General features: G+C 42.3%; 1 protein-coding gene across 2 annotated transcripts in view; it reads left to right on the forward strand.

Annotated features, from left to right (window-relative positions):
* PDK3 (pyruvate dehydrogenase kinase 3) overlaps nucleotides 1-17,947 on the forward strand; it is a 65,964-nt gene that overhangs the window by 26,925 nt on the left and 21,092 nt on the right. For both annotated transcript variants that reach the window (XM_029930123.1, XM_029930124.1), the window contains exons 3-5: nucleotides 604-675; nucleotides 4,530-4,714; nucleotides 6,346-6,435. In XM_029930123.1, the coding sequence (XP_029785983.1) occupies nucleotides 604-675; nucleotides 4,530-4,714; nucleotides 6,346-6,435 (347 nt within the window). The remainder of the gene's footprint in view (nucleotides 1-603; nucleotides 676-4,529; nucleotides 4,715-6,345; nucleotides 6,436-17,947) is intronic.

Raw genomic sequence — 17,947 nt, forward strand, 5'->3', positions numbered from 1 at the left:
CAAAGTCATAAATATTGTCAAAAGACCAATCCGTGCAAAATAAGGTAACTTTGTTACTTTCTTGTTCTGGGGGACTGACCAAGAATGAAGGGGATGGTTCTACGAGAATACTTCTGTAAAACCTGTTTCTGTACACTTCCGCTGATCAAAGCATCTTTCCGCAAAAAATTAGCCAGTGTAAAAAATTCTATTTTCTAATGTCATCTTATCACTTGACCTATAAATAAAGAGGCCAAAACAGATAGAGCAGAGGTGCCTGCCTGGTGATCAAGAAAGAAACTCAAGGCTCTCTCACTCCCTTTTGCCTATACTGTCCATCCTTCAGGGACCCCTGGTCCTGCTGGAGCTGGACTCCGGTACCTGTGTTCCTGAATGCCTCTTGGACTAGTTAGTAATCAGTGGCAAGAAAAAATACCATTACCTGGAGAAAAATCAGGCCACCCAGGAGCTTTGCATGGCATCGGCCTCCCCTGCAGCCCCCCGGCTGCATGGAGGGGAAGGGGAGGGTGGAGGCCTGAGTGAACGTTTGGGCTGCTCTTCCGAAGTGGGAAAGGAGGAGCGGATGTTGAGTAGGCAGTTAACACGGTAACTCATCTTTTTTAGGTATATGCAGAGTTTCCTTGAACTCCTAGAATATGAAAATAAGAGCCCTGAGGATCCACAGGTCTTGGATAAGTAAGTATGGTACCAAACTTACCTCAAAGTAAAAACCTCTAGGTGAAAGAATGTTTTTTGGTAAATGGAACTTGTGTCATTAAGAACCAAGAGGTTTAATTTGGGCGAGAGCACTAGGTTTGTTAATGGGGTACCCACGTGATGTGACATTTTAAAATAATTTGAGTTAAGAGTTGAACATAGCACAAAAGGAATAATGACTTTCTTTTTTTATTTTTTTTAATGTTTATTTTATTTATTATTGAGAGAGACACAGAGACATAGCGTGACTGGGGGAGGAAGAGGAGAGAGAGAGAGAGAAAGAGACAGAGAGATACACAGAATCAGAATCAGAAGCAGGCTCTAAGCTGTCAGCACAGAGCCTGATGTGGGGCTCGAACCCACAAACTGTAGGGTCATGACCTGAGCCGAAGTCAGACACTTAACCGACTGAGCCACACAGGCACCCCAGGAATAATGACTCAACTTTTGTTTCATGATCCCGTTCCTAACCACTTTTACTCAGGGTGAGCCGGCACAGGCCCCTCGCTATAAATATTGCAGTAAATGTTCCACCTAGGGGTAGTTTTAAGAATGCAGAGGTCTCTATAGAGACATGAATTTATCTATCCAGTCCTTTACAGTTGTTTTTAAAATTTTCAGTGCGATGTAACATTTCAGCTCAAACACTATGATGCTTTTATTTTGGAGCAGCATAAACGAGTGCACTTTTAATATGACCTGAATTCTCTGGTCGCTATGATGCATGAAGCCTGCTAAATTCTCAAATTCTGATGCTGATGGAAAATGTTTCTGTCTTTTCATTTTCATTTAACTGAAAAACACTAACCCCAGTTCTGAGTGTGGGTTTTCTTTTTTACCCCAAGAGAAATTACCCCTTCACATCACTTACCTCCTGTTTCACGTACACACGAGTGAATACACAGGGCAGGCCTGTTGCACTGAAGAATTTCCACATAGAAGCCTGGTCCACGTAGTTTTGACACCAACCGCCTTCTACAGGCACTCCAGAAAAAGAACCAAGAAACATTGTATTATGCAAGCATTGAACCCAGCCCTTTCAGTGTCCAGCTCAGGCAGCTGAGGTCAGAGAAGTGAAATGACTTCCGAAGCGGTAATGTTCGCGAGTAGCAGAGCTGGATCCCCGAGTCATTGTTCTGTTTCCTTGGTGCATCATTCTTTACGACGTTCCATCCCACCTGAACCGCCAGTTTGAGCCTTGAGCAGCTAGCTCCACTTTAGTCATAAATTAAAATATAAGGGAGAAGAATCCTGACCGGTTTTATACTTTGCAAGGTGTTTGGTTAATGGATTTGTGATGTGTGGAAGGGAGGCACTGGATTAGAGCCCCGGATGCAGTGTTTCCATTGTTGAAGGTATTGCTGCCATTTAAGGTATTGAAATTAAACGAATCAAATCTAGAAGCTTTGTTTTCTCAGAAGTCATTAGTGACTGTTTTGCTGTTTTCCTAAAAATTAGGATGACTTCTCTAGCTTCCAGTTGCAGGAAGTATATAGTATTGAATTGCTGCTGTATGTTTCCCAGAATCCTGTCTCAGTTTCTCGAACAGGTTATCGGTTAGATGCAGTTCATGGGCACGAGCCCCCTTTGAGCCCCCTTTGGAAACTGCCAAGTGCTGGATCCAGTGTATGTGAGATCATAATGACAGTCACTCTCCCTCAGTGAGTTTTAATGGGTTCACACAGCTAGTTAGGAGAGCTGGGCTTTCAGAAGCCCGCTGCTCCTGGCCAAGGAAGGAAAGGAAGGTAAGCGAGTGGCTTTGCTCACGCTAGTAGCCTTTTCCAGTCGGAGAGAGATGACCCAGTCGTTCCGGGCAGGGAGATCATGGAAGTGAAGTGAAAGCAGCTTAGAGAACAAACTTATTTCTCATGATGATAAAGTGAAGAAGAGCCCCGGAAGACCGGGGAAGCTTCTGAGAATTGAGCCCTTGAGGCAAGTCTCCTTCCTTCTGCTCAGTTGAGGCGCTTCTCTGCTGCAATGAAATCTTTAGCTTTAGTGATATTTAATTTCTAAACACATTGGAAAGAACATTACATAGAGGATACACTGGCCATTTTGAGATGTCTTCTGAATAATTATGACCTTTCCATTTCAGAGTTGATTTATTCATCTTTGCTGTCATTGTATGTGTGTATTGGTTACAGGAGTATTTCATCCCTGAGAAACATGAGACCATTCAGATAAGTAAAAAGAAAGTCACTCCAAATTTCTGTTACCGGGGGACAACCACTGTTAACATTTTCCTTCCATTCCATACTTTTTCCTAGACATCCTTACTTTTATATGTGCACAGTGTTTCACAAAAATAGCTGTGGGCATTATAGATCTCTATACCATTATTCATGGTTTCAGAATGATCCATCAACAGGTAAGTCATGTGATTTGACCTCCTGTCATTGAGTTTTACAATGGTTTGTATTTTTCTTGCTCCTCTAAACAGGGCTCTAAAGAATAGCTCTTAAATACAGCTGTTGGCCTTGTCTTGTTATTTTCCTAGGATCAATTCCTGGGAGTGGAATGACTCGCTTTGGTCTTTTGATATATGTTGCTAAATTGCCCCTAGAAATGCATCAGTCATGCTCCCATGCTCTAGATGACACTGGTTATTATTTGCCAGTTTGCTAAGTGGAGAATAGTATTGTGTTGTTTTGCCTTTCTATTACTGTTTTGAAGGGGAAGTTATAGGCATTTGCATTTCCTCTGTGGTAAATTTCCCATTGACACCAGATCCCTTGCCTTGTTTTCTGTTGGGGTGCTCATCTTTTCCTTTATTAAGGGTAGTAGTAGCTCTTGGCAAATGTATTTTTCCCTGTGGTTTTTTTAGTTTTTTGTTTTGTTTTGTTGTTTTTTTGTTTTTACTTTATAATGTGTATCCCTTTAGAATTGGTAGAACTCTACATGGTGCTATCATTTGTTCATGGCTTCTATCTGTAGGATTATACTTAGAGCAGCCTTCCTTACCCCAAGATATACTATATACTTATTCACCTGATTTTCTTTTATTTTTTTCTGTGATGTCTTTTTTTCACGTTTAACTCTTTTAACAAGTTTTTGGCTTAAGGCTTGAAATTGGGATGTGACCTGAATTGTCACCCAGCTGTCCCAACTAATTTGATCATTTCCCTACTGACTCGGAACGTCACTTTCTCAATATGCTAAATATTTATGTACACATACTTACTTGCCCTTTGGCCTTTTTCCGAGTTTTTTATTTGGTTCCATTGACTTGTCTTTCGATTCTTAGTTACCACTCTTAGCGTATGTTTTCCCCTCTGTATCTTTAGAGTAATACACCATAACACTTGTAAGTTTGTTTTAATTGCTTTTGCTCTATGTGTATTTTGTCATTCTGTTTTACTGCTTTGAGAAACTCCTTTCAAAATTTTGCTTTTAAAAATTTGCATTATTTATTCATGGAAGCTGTTGCTTTGAGTGTTTATAATATAAAGTCTTGGAGATTTGAGGAGAGTGTCCTCATGTTGTCAGAAGAAATATTTATATGTTCTGCAATTATTCACCAAACATTTGTAGAACCTGTATTATATGTGATCACTTTTCCATAAAGTGACTGGGTTCCTAAAAAAGTCTTTGAGCATTTTTTTTTATTAGACTCTTTTACTTTTTACATCTTCGAAAGAATCTCGATAGAAAGTTTCATGCAAAAACTTGGGTAATAGTTTAATTTCTCATCAATATTTCCTTGTAGCCTGTAATGATTATGCCTCTACTTATAAAAATACAAACACATATCAAACCCAGAGACAGAACTGGGAAGTCTATGCGTCAGCCCATGAAATAGAAGACTGACCACTTTTTGTTTCCTGCCCTCACAGCTTTCTACAAGTTCTGATTAACGTCAGAAATAGACACAATGATGTGGTTCCTACAATGGCACAAGGAGTGATTGAATACAAGGAGAAATTTGGGTTTGATCCATTTGTTAGCAGTAACATCCAGTATTTTCTGGATCGGTTCTACACCAACCGCATCTCTTTCCGCATGCTTATTAACCAGCACAGTAAGTTGTGGTTTGGGTCCCCTTTTGAATGAGTGAGTACCCAGAGTGATTTCTCCCCAGTGTTTTCCTGTTGCTTGATTTAGAATGTACTGATCTGCATTTTTGTATGTAGAAATTTCTAGTTTAGTTTTTCCTAAGTAAATCCTGTCTCTTAAAAAGCCTATCATTAGTATTCTTTCTTAAAAGAAATCCTTGAAATTTGATGCTCCTATTAGAGACAGCTCGGCTTGCCCTTTAAGCCTCTGCCGGTACCTTTTCTGGTGAAGGCAAGGCGTCACCCTGATGCGTCTCTGAGAGGAGGCTCTCACAGGGTGTTTTACTAAGGATGGTAGGTGGTCTCCTTTTGATTGTAAAAACATCCATCCTGGGAACATTGAATTGGCATTATGACAATCTAAGGCAATTGATCTTTAATTTCACAGTGATCCCTGAAATCAGATTAAGTGAATTGTTAAACCGTAATCTCATGCGGAGGTTTAGTCCGATCACTGGGATGATATGCAGATAAGAAAAAAAACCCAACTAATTCTCGCCACAAAAAACTTCTGGGCTCGTTTTCAGCATTGTCCCTTTGCCTGATTTCATAATTGTTGCGAAAAAGCATCTCCATGCCTAGGGTCTAAATCACCCTCTTTGCTGAAGCAGAAAATAGGCACAACATCTTTACTAATTCATTTGGATAAGCGAATGCTAAATGATTAATACATGTGGTTTGGTCTGAAATGGATATCTTTTAAAAATAGGAATATATGACAATTTATAGGAAATGTAAATGAAAAAGACCCTAATTACTATTGATTTAAACTACTTACATAATTCTTGACCTAAATAACGTCCGTGTACACATACATGTACATGTTTCAGGGTCATTGATTAAGCTTGTACACAGTTCCTTCCGCTTAGTCAGTTGGAACTTTAGGTATTGGCCTAATGCCCTTTATTTTGTCATTTCTCATAATTTATAATCTCCCGTGCTTTATTTAAGCATTCCTCTTTTGAGGAATCTGACGTATCCCCCAATTTCTTTTTGATTTGAAAATGACTACACCTATAAACATTTGGATTCAGATGACTTTTTTCTTGAGGGCTCCTTTTGGCTTTTATTCACAAGTAACATTTCGCAAATCGTGTGTTTTGAAACTATTTGAATGCACTTTTTAAAAAATGAACAAACAAATACTTGAACAAGGACCGTTTGTATAGACTTCCTTTGAAGACCAGTGTCTGTACTGGAGGCACTTGAGATGCTCACAGCAAAGACGCTTTGCAAGGCTGCACTAACAGTGCAGTCTGCCTTTTCTGACTGTGTCTTGAATGTTGGAATCAGTGTCTGGAGAGGTTCCGAGAAGGTAAGTAAACTTGACTAAGGATGAAAATCAGTTTTTCATTCAAGTCATATTGGGTCAGGGAGAACAGGATTGGACAGCTGGCACGTGTCCTTGCCTTCGGACCCACTGACAGCAACCGACAGTCCACTGGAGCTGATCAGCCATGATTATATGTGTTCTATAGCTTTAAGTCACTGCGGATGCTAAAATGATTCTTATGAATAAGACAGTCCTTTTAAAACTTGTGAGCCTATGTTGACTGCTTTGCTTTTAATCTCTCCCTTTCCTTTTGTGTTTGTTTAGCCCTTCTGTTTGGTGGTGATACTAATCCGGTCCATCCTAAACACATTGGAAGTATTGATCCCACCTGTAATGTAGCTGATGTCGTGAAAGGTAAGAAGACCACTATAATGTTAGTGATTGGAGTTCAGATAGGATTGTGGTCTGATTGAGACAACTTGGCCATAGCGTTATGGTGCTGAGTTGTTGGCTGATTGATCAGGCTGGGCCCAAGCCACTTATGGCAAATATGTGATGGTTCAGGAAAAGATGCATAATTAGCACTGTTTGAGATGGGAGTTTTACTCATTGAATGAAGTTTTACTTAGAGTTTTATCTTAAACACTGAACTGTTTGGTATCTTAAGTAACATTCTAAGTTTGGATTGCTACCGTTACCTGAAACTTCCAGGACACATAAATCCGTGTTATAAAATTCAGCTAAATTCACAGGTTTGTAACATTCCAACATCGTTTCGATGTGCACCCCACGTTCAGACATGTGCGTGGCACGTGAGCTTCATGGGTTCACTGGCCATGGAGCCGGACACCATTCGAGTAGCCTCAGGATAGAACGGAGCCCCACGGCCATATGGCCCTAGACCCAGGCACTTGTAATCTGACCAGCAGTTTCCTCGGTGTTCATTTAAGGTAAATGTTACTTCCACAAAGTCTTCCTGCCTTTAAGTGACCCACCAGGTGCCTGGACCTTTTCAGTTTTTTTTCCCCAGTGTTACAGTTACTCTGTGCAGCTTCCCATCCCCAAACTCCTTCCCAAAGATTATATTTCCCACTGTGGTCCTCCTGTTTCTCCTCGAAATACACAAAAGTGTTCGTGGCCACAGTCCTCCCCGTTTTTCATCAGGGATCTTACTAGCTCTTTTTCTAAACTGTGTGGCTGAGTGGGAGGCAGAAGAAGGCCTGGCCTCCTCGGCAGGGCTCTCAAGCCCACCTCAAGCAGAGTGACCTTTGCTCTTTGAGCTTAGAGGGACGGGAGAGAAAAAGGCACAGATCCAGAAAGCACAAGGACACGGTTATGTACTGAATATGTGCCTTTTCTTTTGAACTATAAGCTTTTATGTTTCACATTTGTTTTGTGACTCATACTGAACTTACTGTGTGCCTATAAAGATGGTCAATAAACATTCCTCAGTGTGACAACTTTTAAACCTTTTGATAATTTATTATTTTAAAACCCACCTTATCGAGAAAGAAATCCCATACTCTACAATTCACCCCTTGAAAGCATACACACAAGTCAGTGGTTTTCAGCCCAGGTGCAGGGTTGTCCATTCATCACCACAGCCAACCTCACATTTCCATCACCAGGGCACGAAGCTCGGTGCCCACTGGAGCAGTCTCCCCCGATCCAGCCCCAGGCAGCCACGGGTCTGCTTTCTCTCTCTTTGGAGATTTGCTTTTCTGGACACTTTACATAAGTGGGATCACACAATACGTGGCCTTTTGTGCCTGGCTTCTTTCGCGGAGCAGAATGTTTCCAAGGGTCGCCCACGTTGCATGTGGGTCAGTACTTTATTCCTTCCTACAGCTGAGTAATGGTCCAATGTATGGATATACTACATTTTGTTTATTCATCAGCTGATGGACGTTTGCGTTAGCTGGGCACCCTTGAATGTGTTCAGTAATCTCTCTGGGCCTCAGTTTCGTCATCTGTAAAACAGTGCTGTTGGCAGGTCATCTTTATCATAGGGTTAAATGAGTTACTGTAGAGAGCTCCTCAAGCAGGGCTCTTACCCAGGAGGGACTGTAGGCAGGTTTCCCAGCAAGAGCCTTGGGCCGCATACAAGTCATTTGGCTTCTCGTTTATACCGTTGATTATATAATAGATTGGCACCTTTTACTTTCGTTTCTGGCATAAACTGTGAAATATTTTTAAAAGTCATTTAGGACATGTAGAAGACAATTGGGTATTTGACATTCAAGAAATACTGTTGTTTTTACATGTGTTATTGTGTTGTGATTATGTTTTTTACAAGAGTCCTAGCTTCTAGAAAGGTATCTTTGAAATATCACACATGATATCAAATGCCATGTGAGTTTTCCTTCAGAATTACACACAGCAGAAAACCCTGGGCACGTGTTGAAAACCGTCGAGGGTAGTGATGGCTACGTGAGGATTCATCATAGTGCGTGCTCTGTACTTTTGCATATGCTTGCAGTTATTCTCAATCAGCTTGTAGAAACAGACTCCTGCTTATCATCTCACCGTTTCTTTGCAGTCTTTCATTAATTTTTAGAGAGATGTAAAGCACGAATCAATACAATTAGATAAGTAAAAGAGTTCTAGGCAACTGGTAGCACTTTTCAGAGCACAGAGAGGAAGCGGCGCTGACGTGAGTCGGGTGTAGGAGCGGGTGAGGACGAGCCCATTGCCCTGACTCTTGGCGTGAAAAGAGCCATGCGGCTCATGGTGCTGCCTTAGCACGTGGCTCCTGGTGGCCCTGGCGCCTGCTCTCCAGCCGTGGTCCGTGCTCCCCGGCCTGGCCACCTCGCAGGCCCTCTTGAGTGCGCACTCCACTTCTCAGCGGCTGCAATTGCTCTTCTCTGCTTTCGCATCACTCCCAGGGACAGAAGTGTTGCACTGAAAACTAGCTGAAGAGATGTGCAAAGCAGTTCACTTGACACCTGAAAGACAGAAAGTGCAAATTTATGCCTCCAGTCTACCTCACAGCCTCCTCCTTTCTTCGTGCTTTGTGGTCATGGTCTGACCGGGCGCTGGATCGGCCCTTTCCCCGCACTTACTCACAGCGCTGGCTCCACTGTGTCTCCTGGCCTTCACCACTTGTACCCAGTGGCACCCCTGCTGTACTGTGAATATAGCTTACTGTGTCCTCATTTAGTCACTCCTGCTGTTGGTTGGCCTGACTTAGAGCCTGGGTTCGTGGTGATGGCGCTTCCCCGAGCACACATGCTCTCTTGTGGTCAGGAGGAAGGGCTCACGTGCTCCCCCTCCCCCTGCATCTTTCAGAACAGATTTTTCATTTTTCGACAGCCTCTCCCCTTAAGGAAATCAACAGCGGAGGGTGGTTTCAGACTCTGAAGGTACAGAAACACATCAGGCTACATTCACACGACCAACTCTTCCGCCGCCCTTCATTCCCTTCACAGATCGTGCCTGCTGGTACCCACGGCACGCTGAGTATGCTCGTGCATGCTTTCTAGAATGCTCTTATGCTGCTTCCACCTGGTGAGGTGGATGCTTACTAAGGGCCATTTACTTGTCCTCAAGCCATTGGTATAAATTTTCCACCTGTTGTGACTCCATAATTTATATAAATATTATGTAAACTGAAGAAATACGAGTAGAAAGGAGAGATTTCTCTCCATTAAAATCAAGTTGAATGCTTTGGAAAGACTTGATAAAGAAGAGTCTCTTAAAAACGTAATGAAGTGACAGGAACAGTTAGTTCTTAGGTTACAGGGCAGCACTGAGGAAAAATCGCAGAAGGAGCCTGAGCTCACGTTGCTTTCAAGTATCTTTAAATTTAGTAGACTTTAAAGGAATAAGAGTTGGAATTAATAGATACATGTGGTATTACTTACCTGAGAGAGATGACCTAGAGCCCCAAACCAGTCCGTATGGAATGAAGTGGCGTTGACGTTCTATGAAAACGTTGGCGGACAAGTAATTGTATGTCCAAACGTGCAGTTGAACTTCGTGTTTATGGTAATAGTTCTCCTTTAGGGCTTCCCCCCTGATCAAGCGTTGTTGTTGGTCACCGAGCTCCTGTTCGCAGTTGGGTCAGGTAAGAGGACTAATAACCATATTAGCAAAACACTAAAAAGTGCTCATTGAAGGAAGTTTAGCAAAGGATGGGGAGAAGAAAAGAAACTAAAAATGACCTATTTTTGTAACTCAGCACATTGTTTGATCCCTTTGAGTTCATAACATGTTACAGATGAGTATGCAGTTGCTCATACCGTGAGTGATCCTTGTCCCTACAAAATCCGTTGTATTTTTCTGTTTCCTCTTGTCCAGCACGAGTGCCGTCACTCACGACCTTCCTGGATGAATTGAACACCTGAGAGTTTAGGCTCTTCTCCGTCCTCTGTATCACTATAGTTGGGAGTCCTTCCTGTATCCCATCTGGTATACTCATCAGCTCTGTATTCGAATGATTTTTCCAGCCCAGTGTGCATAATCTTTAGTCCTCAATGAGGTATTGGCCTTAAATCAGGTACCTTTCCTGTGGCAAGATGGGCTGGGCAACCTAGCAGGAAAACTGAAGGTCTCTTCTCCCTGTAGACTTAAGCCAATCTTAACAGTCACCTCTCTGTTTCATTCCTGCTGGTTCCTACTTGCAATTCTCTGAGTATCCGAATACCTGAGCACAGGCTCTTTCTGGCTCAAAACAAGACAGAGAGAAGGAGCAAAGCAGAGAGCAACAGTGGGGAAAAGGCCTAGACATTTTTCCGAGTCTTCTAGCAAAAAGGGCCTGGAGTCTCTCCAGTGATCAGAAGGTCTCAACGGGCCCACGCCTCACAGCCAGTCCCAGAGTTCACAGGTGCTGTCAGAGTGTGGAAGAAAGGCATGTCTGGGTCTTCTGACTCATGCTGAAGTCTTCCTGCTCCATATTCCTTTTTCCTGGGTAGCTGGGATTTTTTCATTGGCTTTTTGCTTCTCATATCCTAGGAGGCTTCTCAGGGGTTTTTTGTTTCGTTTTGTTTTTTTTTTGCCTTCTCACATCCTGTCTCAATCTTGATTATTTTTGTCCTTTTGTTTTGTTTTAGGAAGCTCGATGTAGAGGAAATAGGGGTTCTGGGTTTTAATGACAGCTCTACTATTGATTTTCTCAGCTGTGAAGATCCTGCCTGAGTTCAGCAGTCACATGTGAAGCCCACATGACCTTTGTGCACATGCACATGTGTGTTTCACAGCCTCACGGGGCTCTCATGAACTAACAACGATACCATACTTAGATTTCCTGAGACAGACTACAGAAAACATTTATGCAGAAGGGTAGGGACAGTATTTTTATTTTTGACTTGACGGTTGTAGAAATGTGTAAAAATGGGGTGCATCTTGCCTAACACCGATTGAATGTGCAGAACATTGAAGCATGCCTCCTTGCTGCCTACTTAGCACATTAATATCTACCTTCACCCATCTGTAAATTACAGACTCATGGTAGTGAATGCTGGAATTAGTGTTGTAAAGCTGTTCTATTATCCTCTGGGAGGTGCCTTCCATTGTGACCCTTTTCTCTTCTTTCTTTATTAAGAAACCAGGAAATAAAATGGAAAATCCTGTGGTAAGATCATTTTAAAGGTACAAACTTAAATACTTGGTACAAAAGTCAGCTCTCACAGTGATCTTAGCTCACCTGTGTTATTGCTGCATGCTATTATTGTTTAGCATAATAGCAGACAAATGGTATCCTGAGAGTATGTCATTATTCTGGCTCAGAAATAATGTGTTGTGCTCTCACTTAGGGCTCTTGAGGTTGCAGTCACAGAGGCCCGTTCATGTTAGTGTGAGGAACCGATACGTTAAAACAATCTACCAGAGGAGGGGGCGCCCGGGTGGCTCAGTCGGTTAAGCATCTGACTTCGGCTCGGGTCATGATCTCACGGTTCATGAGGTCGGCCCCATGTTGGGCTCTGTGCTGACAGCTCAGAGCCTGCTTGGGATTCTCTCTCTATGCCCCTCCCCCACTCATGTGCTCATGCTCGCTCTCTCAAAATAAATAAATAAACTTTAAAAAAAAAAAAAAAAGAAACTACTACGTCCCATGGCCACTGGGACACAGAAACAACCTTATTTCCTGTGTATCTTTGCAACTGAGCTTGCCGAGCCTTGGCCCTGCCGCCTGTCTCTCCTATCTGCAGGCGTGGCGCCAGCTTCGGCAGCTCGTTTAACCAAAGGTGGGTGCTCCAGGCTCCAGGTTGTGATAACTCTCAGTGCGTCCTTGTGTCTCCTGCCCTGCCTGAGCGTCTCCATCCTAAATTCTCAAACAACAGATGTAGTTGGCTCAGCCCATCTTCTTGCCCACGACCACAGATGTGAGGGTTGTGGCCAGCCTGTAGGTTGGTCGCCGTGCAGGTGTTCTGCCCCCCACATGTCTAGTCGGCTGCGACGGGAGAGCACGAGAAGGTCCAGTGCTTTCAAAAACCCTGGTTCCCGCTCGTGATGTGTTTTGGGTAGAAGGACGATAAACATACCTTACTAGAATCACTTTGTCACTTAAAAGGCTTTCTGAAAGTGGCGCTATCTGTGGCTTTGTAATGCTTTATGGTCATTTATGTTACCTCTTCCGGCAGCGACTTTTTCATCTTGAGCTTGACAGTGTTTTGTATCCTTTTAGACCCAAGTTAGGGACCTTGGCACCTTCATGTTTGTTTTTTCAGCACTCACTCAAATTTATACTTGTTTAGCCTCTTATAAGATACTTATAAACAAATGATTACATGTATTCGTGATAGAGGCTAATATTTGATAGAATTGTGTGGTGAATTTTGAAGAGGAAAATCTTCTAATAAAAAAGTCTTCTAAAATAACTTCCATAATCCATTAAATTTTTCTGTATGCTTTTTAATAAAAACTAATTCCTGGTTAAGTTGAATCTGCTGTGGGAACCTTTACCCTTTAACATTTTTTATTTTTTATTTATTTTGAGAGAAAGACCAAGAGAGACCTAGAGAGAGCACAAGTGGGGAAAGAGCAGAGAGAAAGAGAGAGGCAGAGAGAATCCCAAGCGGGCACTGCACTGACGGTGGGCTACTGCGTCCATGTGAGGTTCAGTCCCATGAACCGTGAGATCATAAGCTGAAATCGAGTCAGATACTTAACCACCTGAGCCACTCAGGTGCCCCTGAATCCTATCTACCCTTTTAAGTAAAATATATTTAGTCTAGTGTGTTTATATTGGGTTGCCTGGGGAAGTATCTATGTGCCACACCCGCAGTTTTGTTAGTTACCGTATGAGCAATACTTCATTTTCCTTGAAAACAGATTTTTAAATCAGCGGATAGCACTTAGGTTCAGTGACAGCAATAGTCATTTCCTGATACTTCCTTTTAAGGATTGGTGGTAAATATATTGCTGATAAAAGTGATTGGGTAAATTATATATAAAATTTATTTCTTTAATTTTTTTTTATTTTAGAGCAAGTGTACAGGTTGGGGAGAGAGACACGGTGGGGGGCGGGAAGAGAGAGAGAGACAGAGAGAGGGAGGGCGAGAATCCCAAGCAGGCTCCACAATCATCACAGAGCCCGATGTGGGGCTTGATCCCACAACCCTGGGATTATGACCTGAGCTGAAGTCAAGAGTCGATGGTCAGCCGATTCAGCCACCCAGATGCCCCTAAAATTTTGGTTTCTAATTAAAAAAAATAAAAGTCTTATTACAAAGCTTATTGTAAATAGAACTTGCATTTTACTTTAGAACAAAGGAAATGAGTTAATAAGCCAGTAGTTGAATTTTGGTTATGCTGTTTTAACGCTTTTTCATTTTTACGTTATTTAACTTTAACAGAATTTTTTTTTTTTTTGCTTGACTCTGCATGTGATGTCGTGCACCCCAGGCCCCCTTGATCATTCATGTCCTGAGAGGCAGTGACAGAATTAGCATGACTGGCTTTGGCTTTCCAGCCAAGTGGGCCCCAAATCTAGCTTCTCCTCAGAATTATTTGCTAAGTTTTTTAAAATGTGGATTCCCAGGAATTCCTGGGTGTCTTATTCAGTTAAATGTCCATCTCTTGACTTTGGCTTAGATCATGTCTCCTGGTTAGTGAATTCGAGCCCTGCTTGGGATTCTCTCTCTCTCGCTCCCTCTGTCTCTGCCTGTCCCCTGCTCATGTGTGCTCTCGCTCTCTCCAAATAAATGTTAAAAAAAATTAAAACAAAAATAAACTATGGATTCCTAGGCCTCAGTACAGACCTACTGCATCATAATATCCAGGGGTTCATTTATTATCTGTACTTTTTTTTTTTAACTTGATAATGAAATCTACATACAGCCAGGTTTGGGAAATGCTCTAGGCCTCTGGTTCCCAGTCTGACCATAAAGAACATCTGTCATCAGTGTCATTGACTACACCTTGCGAACTTTCTCATGGGCAGCAGGATTGTTCAACTTAACAAATGCTTACTGGTTATGTATCATGTCCACGGTATTATGATGTGTTATGGGAATTGGTGAACATGAATATAGATTGTACCATTACGGCCCTGCAGATACTTTTGGCTGGCTGTGTATGCAAATCTCGTTGTAATATCTTGAGTTTTTCAGAATCATAATGCAATTCTTTTTTTTTTTTTTTTTAACGTAACCTCTAGTCCCAATGTGGGGCTTGAACTCACGACCCCAGGTTCAAGAGTTGCATGCTCTCCCAGCTAAGCCAGCCAGGCACCCCTATATTGCACTTCTTAAATACAGCATTGATGCTCTGGAATTAGTGGTATGGTTTAACAGTCCATATTCACATGTGGTTTTAGGACCCACACTCTATCATCTTGCCCGTGTTAGATTTATGTCATACATGTTCTGAGTAATGCCGTTATCCTCTCCTGCGCCTGGCCAAGCTAATGCCACGAGGAACGAGCACGTGTAGTGGGACTGGGTCCTTTTCCGTCGGCAGTGAATGCGAGAATGATGTTTAAACATCTTTAAAGGTGTTCTATACTTGGAGGAGTTGTTCTGTGGAGGTGTGTTGGCCCTGCGTGTGGTTAACAAAGCGGCATTTTTAGATTTCAGAATTTGTTGGTTTAAGGAAAGTGGCTTTGGAGGCTCTCGGTCGGCTCTGTGCTCGTGTGTCACTAGGTGGAGATGTAGCATTGTCGAGTGGGGTAGTCACAGCAGAGAGGGAGTCTTCATTTCTTGTCTTTATGAAACTGTTTTACAGATATTTGATAAGGTTTCTTACACTCTAGGAAAAAACTTGTAAATTTAGTGTAATTCCAAATTTTCATTTTCTTTTATTAGAATTTTAACTCAGTCTTCCTTTAATATCTGTTTTCACACTGATCCTTTGTTTTAAAAAATACTTTTCTCCTCTTACTAACATTTCCATTGGCTGTCCCTCATTATTTCATCTTGTCATAGTTATTTCCGCGTCTCTATCTGTGATTCTTTACAGTGGTTTAATTCTAAAAGTTTAGTAAAGTAATTAGAATGTTTACTCTGTGGTCAAATATTATGTAAAATTTTAATTTGATAGCAATATGAGGTAAATGAACCAAAATATATGCTCAGAACATACCTGAATCATATCTTTATATTATTTTAGGTTGACATTGTCACTTTATTTTTTTTTACTTTTTTTTTAATATTTATTTTTGATACAGACAGAGACAGAGCATGAGAGGGGGAGGGGCAGAGAGAGAAGGAGACACAGAATCTGAAGCAGGCTCCAGGCTCTGAGCTACCGTCAGCACAGTGCCTAACACGGGGCTCGAACCCACGAACGTGAGATCTGACCTAAGCCGAAGCCGGAGGCTTAACCGACTGAGCCACCCAGGCACCCCGACATTGTCACTTTAAATAGGTTTTGGCTGTTCCTCAAACATAAACATTGTGATACCTTATGATCCTGCAGTTTTCCTCTCCCAGATATATACCCAAGGGGAATGAAAACATGTGTTCACAAAAAAAACTTGGACGTGAATGCTCATGGCAGCATTATTCATCATAGCCAAAAAGTGGACACAATCCAGACATCCCTCAGCAAATGAATGGATAAACACAGTGTGTGTCTGTCTGTCTGTCTGTCTGTCTGTGTGCGCACGTGTGTGTGCGCGCGTGCAACGTAACCCTGTTCAGCAATGAGAAGGAATAAAGTACTGATAGATGCTGCAACGTGGGCGACCCTTGGAAACATTCTGCTCCGTGAAAGAAGCCAGGCACAAAAGGCCACGTATTGTGTGATCCCACTTATGTAAAGTGTCCAGAAAAGCAAATCTCCAAAGAGAGAGAAAGCAGACCCGTGGCTGCCTGGGGCTGGATCGGGGGAGACTGCTCCAGTGGGCACCGAGCTTCGTGCCCTGGTGATGGAAATGTGAGGTTGGCTGTGGTGATGAATGGACAACCCTGCACCTGGGCTGAAAACCACTGACTTGTGTGTACGCTTTCAAGGGGTGAATTGTAGGGATATGAGAATTCTATCCTAGTAAAGCTGAGGGTTTTTTTTAATGTTAATTAATGTATTCTTTTGAGAGAGGGAGTGCAAGCGGGGAAGGGGCAGCAAGAAGGAGAGCGAGAATCCCAAGCAGGTTCTGTGCTGTCAGCACAGAGCCCGACACAGGGCTCAAGCACATGAACCGTGAGATCATGAACTGAGCTGAAACCAAGACTCGGACACTTAACCAACTGAGCCATGTAGGCGCCCCTCAGTAAAGCTGTTTTTAAAATAAATTTTTAGGGCGCCTGGGTGGCTCATTTGGTTAAGCGTCCAACTAGCTCCGGTCATGATCTCACAGTTTGTGGGTTCAAGTCCCATGTCAGGCTCTGTGCTGACAGCTCAGAGCCTGAGCCTGTTTCAGATTCTGTGTCTCCCTCTCTCTCTGGTCCTCCCCCATTCATGTTCTGTTTCTCTCTGTCTCAATAATAAATAAATGTCAAAAAATTTTTAATAAAAACAAACTTTGTAAAGGTTTAAAATTTATCAAAGGAAGGAACCTGTGTTGACTGTCTAATAGGTATATACTAAGTTCTGACTGAGTTACAAACCCTGTGGAAAACAGAACCCCTGACGTCACATTGTTTATAGTTCAAGAGAAAAGGCACCCATGCAGTCTATAAGAGTGCACATATGCTTTCTGAATGTTTTCCATCTTTTGAGATCTAACTGCCTGAGTTCTGTTCCAGCCACTTCTTTAATAGCCCTGATCTTCTTAGCCTGTGCCTTTTTTTTTCCTTTCAGAACCAAACGGTTGTTCCTCAGGCTTTAATGAATATCAGCCCCAGTGTGTTACCTTTAACTAACCTAAAGGACATTTTTAAGCTCTGGTCATGTCCCCAATAACTTAGAGTGTGTGGCTCATGGAAATCCCTTCTTCTAGCAAATACTTGCGGATATTTCATTACAGATAATTGGCACATCTTAAGACTTTTGGCAGTAGTATTTTTTCACAAGATCTTTTAAAATCATTTTTATTTCAGTTCACGAACCAACACTGATAGGTTGTTATTAACTACAGCCCACTGATTACATTAAGGCTCATTCTTTGTGTTGTGCCGCCCTGTTTCCGTTAACAAGGGCAAAATGTCATACGCCCAGCATCGCAGTGCATACGTAATAGTCTCATTGCCTAAAAACGCCCCGTGCTCTACCTATTCATCCCCGCCCTTCCTACGTCCCCCTGAAGCCCTGCAAACCACTCATCTTTTTGCTGTCTCTGTGGTTGTGCCTTTTCCGAAATGTCATAGAGTTTTTATTGTAATTAAAAAATTTTTTCAAAATATAGGTGACATACACTGTTATATTAGTGTATAACTCAGTGTGCACCACGGTGACTGTAGTCCCCATCTTTCCTGTGCAGACCGTACCCAGAAAGAGATAGCACCTCACACCAGTCAGAATGGCTAGTGTCAAAACGACAAGAAGTAACAGGTGTTGGTGAGGATGTAGACAAAAGGGAGCCCTCACACACTCTTTGGGGGAATGT

Source organism: Suricata suricatta, chromosome X (assembly GCF_006229205.1).
Source record: "Suricata suricatta isolate VVHF042 chromosome X, meerkat_22Aug2017_6uvM2_HiC, whole genome shotgun sequence".
NCBI classification, from domain to species: Eukaryota; Metazoa; Chordata; class Mammalia; order Carnivora; family Herpestidae; genus Suricata; species Suricata suricatta.